Source organism: Diuraphis noxia, unplaced genomic scaffold (genome assembly GCF_037042655.1).
Source record: "Diuraphis noxia isolate RWA-SAM2 unplaced genomic scaffold, SU_Dnox_SAM2 contig0001, whole genome shotgun sequence".
Classification (NCBI taxonomy): domain Eukaryota; kingdom Metazoa; phylum Arthropoda; class Insecta; order Hemiptera; family Aphididae; genus Diuraphis; species Diuraphis noxia.
Window position 1 is genome coordinate 37,898,903 of NW_028301711.1, and position 10,934 is coordinate 37,909,836.

General features: G+C 30.6%; 1 protein-coding gene across 1 annotated transcript; it reads left to right on the forward strand.

The window, feature by feature from the left end:
* The first annotated feature begins 5,745 nt into the window (after window positions 1-5,745).
* Window positions 5,746-10,564, forward strand: LOC149060655 (uncharacterized). Its single transcript, XM_089230050.1, is given in 4 exon segments — window positions 5,746-5,812; window positions 8,011-8,352; window positions 8,481-8,573; window positions 9,345-10,564. Coding segments are annotated over 4 exon segments (1,722 nt in total).
* The last annotated feature ends 370 nt before the right edge of the window (window positions 10,565-10,934 follow it).

A 10,934-nucleotide genomic window follows, 5' to 3' on the forward strand; every position in this document is an offset into this window, starting at 1 on the left:
AGAAGGGTGGGGGGTGAGGTTGGATTTCGCGTATGTTCGACACTCGCCGTGACGTACGTCGGCGCAGCGACAGTGTTGCACAAACAGGTTATAACGCTTGAAAATAAATTAACTACAGTAAAATACTTAATGTCTCTCGAGAACAGAATAAATAAATTGAAACATGTATTAATTATTATGAATTTCTAGTAAATACTAGCTATTTACAAATTGTAATAATAAAGTAGACGCTTAATCGTATATCAATGTGCCATAGCCCATAAATATACATATCATACCTACTGCAGTCGAAAATCTAATGTTAAGAATACCTACTTATTATATCAAAAATGATTATAATTTACTATATTTACTATATTTATTATAATTTACCTGCCACATGAGGTAGTTGAAAAACATAAAAACTCGTTTCTAACCTGGATGGTTATAATATTTGGAAATATTTTTTTTTTTTAGATACCCACCTTTTTTACTAGACAGAGGGCTTATAATCATAGGATATATGAACGTAGAGTTCACCATAAAACTAATTTGTTTTTATAAGACAATACCTACTTCTTAGTTATATCACAAAATAACCAGGAGAATCACTTTTCGAAAATAAAATGATGGGTTCTGATGGGGGATAATCATAGGCGCAATTTCATTAAAAAAAACTAAGAGTGCTTACAATGTGCATTTTATCACTTAAGTTTTTTTTTTGTGAGTAGAAGTTTTTGATACATGACATGAACATTATTTGAGGGTGCTAATATTTATTATAAAATTAGGGGAGATAATACGCCTTTCAAATTTGTTTAGAATTATTTATGAGGGGGTGTTGAAGCCCCCCTTCACAACTTTTAAAATGGATTTCCGCCTATGCGAGGTATCATTTCGCCAAATTTATTTTTCAACTAAAATTAATTTATAGTTTACAAATTAGATTCTAATTAGTTATATTTTTGTAACATATATTTCTGTATAAATAATAATTGTTATGTATATTTTATACTGATAAATAAAAAAATCAATATTTTCATGATTCAAACATAATAAAAATAATCATATAAAATAAGATAAAAACAGTTTGTTTTTAACTAATCAAAATTATTCGTTGTGTTTAATTAAATAGCTAAAATTCGTCCAAATATTTAATCTATTTTCATCTGCGGGGAATCGCTCGTCACTCTTTCCTTAAGACTAATATTCTTTATTTCTTTATTTCGGTACCCGCCGTTTTTCCCGAATCGAAATTCCCGAATGAATTTTTTCCCGAATAGTATTTTGCCCGAAAATCCGAAAATCCGAAACCTGTTTTCCCGAACATCTTTTTCCCGACAGTTCTTGTTCCCGAAATAAAAAATTTAGTTATTACTGGTGTATTTTCTATGTATTTCTATCTATTTTATACCTATATGGGTATATAAGATAAAGATAGTGTTTACGAAAAAGTACGGGTATTTTACCTTTATCGCAATTTACCGTCGTTACAACGACATATGTATACATGTACTATTACTATCTTTGCTCAACTAGCATTTAATTGATTTTTATTTTGCACCTATATAGTATCGCTAGTTATACCTAGTATCGCTCGTATATCGTTGTAATTGTAATCGAAAAGTCTCGTTTTTCGCGTACTATTAGTTGTGGTTATACTACTTTCGTTTTAATTTTCATTGCGTTATATTGTATAAGCTTTTTTAAATTATTAAATATTAAACATTAGGTACACTATAGGATTTATTATATTATTATTAACTTTAGCAATTCATTTTTATATTTTATACGTATTATAATTTAATTATTTCAAAATATTTAGTTACACTACAAGATTTATTACATTATTATTAATTTTACCAATTAATTTTTATATTTTATACGTATAATAATTTATCGATTTTAAAATATTATACATTAGGTACATTACAGGATTTATTATGTTATTATTAATTTTACTAATTCATTATTACATTTTATACGTATTATAATTTATATTCGGGATAAAGGTGTTCAAGAAAAAAGGTTTCGGGTTTTCGGAATTTCGGGAAAAATACCATTCGGGAATTTTAATTCGGGCAAAATACCGGTAACCCTTTATTTCATCAACTGCAGTTTTATATATTTATTGTAGGTACATTTTTTTAACTTATTTTCAACGTTGAAGTACCTAGTTTCATGTCATCTTTAATTTCGGCCTGTTGTTTTTTTAATACTACTATAAACTCAAAATACTCAAATATACTGGTATGATTTCCAATTGCTGCTTTATTTAATGCATAATGCAAACGTTCTAAATTATTAGTTGTCCGCCTATCTGTATTAGTCCAGTGGTTCCAAATATGTTGGCTAAATATAGGCGTTAAATCGTCTAACCATACTATAATAAATTATTTTAAAAATTCTTCCACTTTTTGATTATCATCTGATTTTTCACTTTCAATATTATTAGCCATAAATTATCTGACTGTTTCTTAGAAACTTGTGGTAAAGCCGAAATTCTACGAACCAAAGTTAGTGGATCACCTGTAGATGAAACACAATCGTTTCGAAAAGCAATATCAACAACTTTCCTATCAATTGCCTGATGAGTATAATGGAAAAAAACATTCACGAATTTGTGCACCCAGATAAATTTATTTTTTATTGTATTTTATATCGTTACTTCATATTCTAATTGAAAAATTGTTGTTAGCAGTAGACATTTTCCTAAGCTATTAGCTTTTGCTATTAAAATGTCAATTATCTGATTATATAATATAGGTATGTAGTTTCAGATTTATATGGATGTAAAGCATACATTCCTGGAGATGCTACATCAAAATATACAAAATGTATAGTATATAATTGTTAAAATATTTTTGATATACTTTTAAAAGTGAGAATCATATGGCTAATTCGGTCGGCGGTAAAATGGGATTAATTTGGCAGTGAAATGGTACCCCGCTAAAATGCAAGGGTGGCGAAATGGGATTACGAGCCATGAGGCATTAATAACTAACCTAAATTGGAAGAGTCATTTGTAGAATAAGATTTAAAGAATGCTAAGTGTAAAGACCTATCCAATGTTTTTTTTAATGAATTTTATAGTATCTACATAATATATGGCATATATGTATCCACCATACATTTTTTTAAATGTATGAACACACATATCTGTAAGCATTTTTCTCAGAAATATTTGATTTCCTGTTATTCAACAGTACCATTTTTTATTGGTATAAAATTAAAAAACATCATTTTATTCTGCAGAAACAAATAATGATTAGTTATTGAGTCATCACTGATGTAAGTTAGTACTTTATTGAGGTCTTCTAGACAGTTAGAATCTGGCGAATGTTTAAAATACTGAAGACAAAATAATTTTTTAAGAGTTTGAATAAATTGATTAGTTGTATGAATCGTGTTGTTCCCGTGTTGGTGTTTAAAAATAAAAAATAAAATAATTAGTTAAAAAAATAAGTTCTCAAGTCAATCTTGATTTAAATGACCTGCAGAAAAATGATATAGATTGTTTTGAGAAAGTAGAATTTAAGGATTTCTAAAGCATTTGTAGTCCAGAAACATTAATACAATTGGTCCGTTTTGCAAAATCTGTATTAGGTTAGGTTAGAACTTTTCAACTAGTTTTATAATGTGTTTTTTTTTTTTTTTTGTTAATGAAATATTAAGGACTTATAATCTTAGCGTATTTTATACAAAGCTAAACATAGTTTTGGCTATTTATACATTGGAAAGTACAGCTTTGTCAGTAATATCCAATTTGTGTTAATCTCATATCTACAATATATCATATTTTAATTAAGATAATAGCAATTATAATTTAACAATCACCATTGACATTATATTATGCATTGGTGAATTATATATTGTTGAGATTAACTGGGAGCTATCGAATCATTACATTGAGACTGGGGGGCCAAGGTGGTTGATAATTTCTTAATTCTCAAGGTATGCATTCGATCCAAGGGGCTACGGAACTAGGAATGTTATACGGAACAGAGTTTCTGAGGAAAACCCGAGTAATTGGAGTTTTTCCGGAGTTTCCTATAAAGTATCTAGTCTGTTCAGCGAAGTATTCGGTAAAAGTCATGAGGAAGCGTTACGGAGTAGTTTTTTTGGTGTTAAACGTGTAAATTTTCCAGATAGCCTGTTGATTCCTCAAAAAGAGTTGAATGTGGGCCATACGTTAGAGTTTGTAGATAAGAAGGAGAAATATCCAGTGCGGTTTTTGCTCCAAGCCGAGAAAATACTTAAGGAACTGGTAACCACAAGGCTAGATGAGTAACCATTTTGATCCCTCTGTTTAAGGCCCAGGCAGGAACATGGTAGGGACTGATGAATAATGGAAACGTTGGCCTTACCATGGCAAGAGTTCAAAGCTGAATTATAAGTTCAACTAAGAAGATTCTGGTCTGCAATCAGAACTGTTGAGCACAGTTAATACCAAGACCAATACCAATGGGGATTATGTCTTAGGTTATAATTCATGCTCGTAATCAACAACTGAAAGCGTTCAGAAAACTACGAGTGTTTGTCCATGTTATGAATAGTAGCAAGGCCATAGTATCAGATAAGGTGGATGTGAGCACCACCAGAGCGCCAAAACTAAAATGATTGGATAAAAAATCTGAGAGTGCTGGGAAATATTAGGTGCTGAATCTGAAGCAATAACTACCTTTGGGAACAGGATGCAGGTTATTTTGAAGTCATGATTACTGGAAGATAAATGTCCAAAAAGAAAGTCAGAGTTGGGAAACGTCAAAACGACCGTTGAGTACGATGGGTTCTGATCAGGTAGGAAGAAATCGTCGAAAAATTCATGAGTCGTCCGAAGAGTACTAAAAAAAACGATGTTCTACTCGAGCAGTGAGTAATGTTCCGGTACAGGAACTACAAGTTACAAAATCTGATCCGGAGAAACGGGACGTCGAAGATTTATGGACTAGAGACTCGAAGAGGGATCGGAATAAATCAGATATAGATGAGTTTTGAACCAAAGAAAGCTGATAAGAACAAGATATCTTTAGAGGGAAACTATGGTGACCCAAAGATAACCTCCATACTGAAGATTTGTCTGGTGATAACCATCGAACTTTCGGATAAACACGGGAGAAGATGCCGAAGCCTACCCGTGAAAATCCAGTAAAGGAACCACAGTGCGGATCCGGACATTTCGGCATAGGTCTATTTCGGAGTATAGTCATTTTTTTCATAATCTACTCGGAAGAGTTTGACTGGAGTTTTATTGAAGACTCAGATATTGTTCGTGTTAATGCCGCTGATGTCAGCATTTCCTTCCCCACATCTTAATCGGTGATAGCGTCCGGTGCGTAAAATTGGCAACTCTTTTCTCCCCGCTCTTCACGTTTTCTTCCTACACATATTCACCATAATTTATATCAACTGTTTTTTGTAAAGCTTGTTTATGTGTGTGTGTGTGTGTGAACATAACCAAAAAAAATGGTTCGTATTCGGAATCGTTTTCAAGTGCATATATAAGTACATTGTCGTTCGTAATTATAACAATCTTTTTCTAGTATTTTCTTAGTCTTTTTCTAGTATTTTATCTATTCTCGCCATTACTGCAAAATATAATTATGGATTACAAAGTCATAAAGTCCTTTTCAATGAGCATCAGATCCGACGTATCTTGAATTGCATATTTCTCACAATTTCGGGCGCTATTATCAAACTGGTCACCGTGCGCAGTTCTTCGATCAACAATTGTTAACCCCGTGATGCCCAAATCATACAGTCCGAATGATAGGTGGTCAAATCCAAGAAATTACAGTTTTCCTAATTTTGGGTTCGAAGAGTGGATCTGGAGGTAATCTTCATGCCACAGTGTCAGATAATCTCATCGGAAATGTCTTGCTGGGCAATGATTTCCTATTGGAGCAATAAGTCACACGGGACAAAAGTGGTTGCATTATCTATCTTGAGAAAAAAAGAGAGGTATGCGAATAACAAAAATATTAATCATAAAACATATAATATTTTTGCAATCATCGTTATGTCTAATTATGACAGCTTGGTTTCCATTATCTGGAAGTTTTTATGTTTAATTATGAACTTGCATACTTTTTTATATGAAGTTATTTTAGTTTCATTTCGGTCAACTTGTTGTGAAAGTAACAAAAGTAACATATTAGCGTCAATCATAGTCCATTGAGATGGTATACTTAATTTTTAAAGGTAATACAATTATATTTAAAGTAATAATATAAGGTTCATAATTAATAACTAATATAAATATAATATCTAATTACATATATAGTATGTAATAATCATCTATCTATAGTAGATGGATTTTATTAGATATTGTTTAGCTAATTTGTATGGTCTCTTAGTCCATTGTTATACATTTATTAACTTTAATATCTTGATAACATAAAAATATACTAACGTATTATAAGAAAATGTTAATTAGTAATGCGAAAGAGGTTTTGTCATATCCTTTTAATATAATGTCATAACATTGATATCACATTTTGTTTTAAAAATAAACAATCCATAAACAAGAAAAAAAAATTCCAGTATATTATTATTTTTTAATATGTACAAATATTTAAAAACTAACATTTTTATTTAACCCGGAAGCTTAATTTGATACTTTATGAGGTCTTTTAGTTTTTTCAAAGAATCATTTATACATTTACTAAACGTAATAGTATACGACCACTTTCTTCTTAAGTTATGCTTCATCACGGTAGTTAAGATGGTACATCAGTATAATTGTATTACCTACGGTTTGTTACACATAAGTTATATGGTTAAAAAATCTCTTAGGATTTCACTCATTATTATTATATTGTTGAAATGAAAGTGGTAAACAATTATTATACCAAACCATAATATGATTTTCAGGAGCTAATTTTAAAATTTTGATCTTTCCAAAAATTATAAAGTTTAATATTTAAAAAGGTTTCTGAAAAACACACACATTTTATTTTTTTTATAATCGTTAGGTAATGATACCTTAACTTCAATAATATATTCTAAAGTAGGTATCGAACAGTTTTTACTATATTCTATATTTCTAAGACTGGAAAAAAAATGTAAGATGATGGACCCTTTTACAGTTTTTTTTTTATTGAATCTTAATAAGTATACGTACGTAGGTGCCTGTTGTAATACTAGATATACATGTAAATATTCAATATAGTATTTTAATTATATTTATTTAAATGAAATAAAAAATGTATAATATTAAATATTGTAAGATTTTTGTTATTAATGAGTTATTTATACTTAATTGTTGCAAAATAGTGTGCATTTATTGAAATTTGTTGCTCAGTAGTATGTTTTGGGGCATTCTGGAGCTCCTCCCCCTTAAATTTTACATGTAAAAGCATAGGCTCCTCTGTATAGGCAATTCGTAGTACATGCTCCTCCCAAGCTCCTCCGAAACCGACAATAATTAAGCAATATAGGCAACCCGCAACATGAATAAATTCGTCACACGCCGCCAGATCCTACACGTGACCAACACATATTTTACCCCTTCCTAATCAAATACATAATTTCCCCTTTTATTTCCCCTTATGAAATTTTTTTTAAATATAATATTCTGGTATACAATGTTATAATATTGATCCGTTGTGGTATTTTACGTATTAAAATATACACGATACCACATAGCACACATTAGTTTTCCATTAAGTGCATTATAGGTAGTTAACCAGTCATTTGTTCGTTCATGGCACACACACACACACAAATTCGCACATAGTTTCAAGTACACACATTCCATTCTATCCCTAACACCTTTTCTCGCGCCTTTACCTCATTATCCGTCTGTACGACTACACACCTATAGAGACATGTCCGAACATATCCGAGACATGTCTGAGTATTGTCGATGATTACCAGACAAAAAGTAGTGCATTAAGTAAAACGAGGCCAGTCCATATATTACCGTCTATGTGTATTGTTGTGTTTTGTCGTATGAGTTCTAAAGTGTTTTTAAGTGTATTCAAATATTTCACAAATATTATAAAAATTTAATTATTTATTTTTCTTAAGCAAACACCGTAGTTCATTTTTCCACCACTAGTTTGATATTAGCTCATGCGTCAATAATTCGCTTAGATAAAACTATTTCACACTGTTATTTAAAGTACAAGATATTTTTCTATAATTCATTACATATCTATTCGTTGAAGAGTCAAGTCGTGTATAGTATTCTTCATTCAACATACCTAATCATGTTCTCGTGTAGTGTATGTGATAAAACATTTACATTGATTAAAAATCTACACAGACATGCCAAGTTGCATGATGTACCTAATAAAATTTCGTGCAGTATATGCTCAGAAATATTCACACGGAGAGATAACCTCATCAGACATAGCAAAGAAAAACATCGTAAGTATTTAACAATTTAATATATTTGTAAACAAGACGACTAAGTGTATCTTAGCAAAACTTAGTTTCATTACACTATCTAAATATAATATTATTTTAAATTATTTAACTATTAATATCATTTCTAGGCTCAAGCATTGTAATTCAACAAGAACCAACCATAACCAAGCGAGAAATCCAAGATTTCTTTAAACCAGCTGAACATATTTACGATTATAATGGTAAATATATCATTCATATGTTTATTCACCTCCTATGATATAACAATAATATAAATATATATATAATAAAATAATATTATGAACACCTCTCATATATACATATTTACCTACTAGTACTATTATTTCATAGTGTACAATAGTACGTATATATCTACAATAATCTGATAATATTTCAAGTTATAATTAGTTATTACTATTATTATAACGAATGCCAGCATGTGTAGGTATTACTGCTATAACTGAGAGCTCTATATCATTTTTGTTTTTGCTTTTAAGTATATAATATATTTTTTATTTTTTATTTTTTATTTGAATTAAGCCTCGGCAACTATGGCCATTGGCAACAATGGGTTTAACTCTAAAATATTTAAATGGTATAAGATACATATTATATACTATTTATAAGGTTGGACTTAGTAATAAAGGATATTATTTGTCGTATATTGTCTGGGTGAAGGGCTTCTGACAGGATGTTTGAGATGCCTGCATAATATATTTATATTACATATACATGTATGTAATACTATAGCTTCACAACTATCTCCCTTTATTAATATATATTTTTAAAAATCGTATTTTCTATAATATGTTAAACATATCACTAAAATTTTTTAAATTCCTAATTTTTCTTTATAAAATTTTACTGAAAAACAAAAATTATTTATAACCATTTTATCTTTACACACATATTTTCTATAATGTTTATCAATAAAATAGTAAATTATTTATTTTATTTCAGTTCCTTCGGCTTCAAATCGCAATGATCTTAAGCGTGTACAATGTACACTGTACATGCGGAAAATTCGAACGAAGCAGTAAATGCTAAAAAAACACGCATGACCATCGTTAAAACCCCCGGTTTTGTTAAGACTGGTTCATCGCTCTCTAATAAAATCATTTGGTATTATAAGAAAAATACAGATAATTTGAACAACTTCAGCGCATTTTTAGTATCATCAAAAAAAGACTTAATTCAATTACTTAAATCATCGTCGACACAACATCCAATTAAATTCAACCTGAAACTGGAAGCAACGTACAGCCGGCCAAACGTAGAGAATTCAGCTGAGAACCGTGCGTTTAAAACTTCAGCTAAAGAAATGTTTATGAATACGGATATTGAGTCAATAGTAGAACAAGCGTTCGCAAAATTATTGACCGAAGAAGATGTTTATACATCTAAAGGAAGTGGATTTACTTTGGACGCCATAGACGGCTTATTATTAGGTGTATATAAATATACACCTATGGGTGGCTCATCGTTCATTCCGTTACCAAATTACATTAAGAATAAAAAAGCTGTTATCAATCCACAAAACTCAGACCAACAGTGCTTCAAGTGGGCAATCTTATCAAGATACGTTTCGGGTAAGGCCAAAAATCAAGTGGCTGAAAATTATACATCGCTCGAAGACAAATATAATTTTTCTGGTTTATCATTCCCAACATCTGTGAAGGAAATGAAAACATTTGAAAAAAATAACCTGAACACGTCTGCCAATGTATTTGGATTAAAAAAAGAAAAGAATAAAAAACATATTATTTATCCACTTAAAGTTGTAGATGAAGAAAAAAAAGATCATTTCGATCTCTTACTAATTACCAACGGAGATAAAAGCCACTACACATATATATCAAATTTCTCACGACTAATACGCTCACAGAAAACTGCTCATCATGATAGTATCATTTTTTGCAAACGTCGCTTCACATCATTTGACACTCGACCCCGGAAAAATACGCTATTCGGACAAGCAGCACTTGATCAGCATAAATTGATATGCGGGTCGCATAAATCTATCCTACCTCAGATGCCTGAGTCCGATTCAATGTTGGAGTTTAGTGCATGGAACAAAACACAACGTCACCCCATAGTTATATATGCTGACTTCGAGGCGCCTCGTTAAATGTAACGAGAAAAAAGGAAAAAATACAACTGTAATTCAAAATCACGAGCCTATGAGTTATGGTTTTTTCATAAAAGCAGATGATCACATACCGAAAGAACTGCTTGAAGAATTTGAAATACAAACATCGCCAGTTATATACCGTGGAAGTAATCAAAATAAAGAGGTAGCAAAACATTTTGAACAAAGTATTGTGGAGATAGCAGAAAAAATATACAAACTGCTCAAAACCAACACACCAATTATAATGACACCGGAACAGCGATGCATACATGAATTATGTAAAAAGGGATTTTCCAAAGAAAACCATAAAGTAGCTGATCATTGCCATCTATCGGGAAAATTTAGACAAAGTTTATGTAATTCATGTAATCTCAAGCTTCAACAACCAAATTTTGTACCGGTTTTCTTTCACAATTTACGCCCTAGATCCAGCATTCTACTATACTTGTCC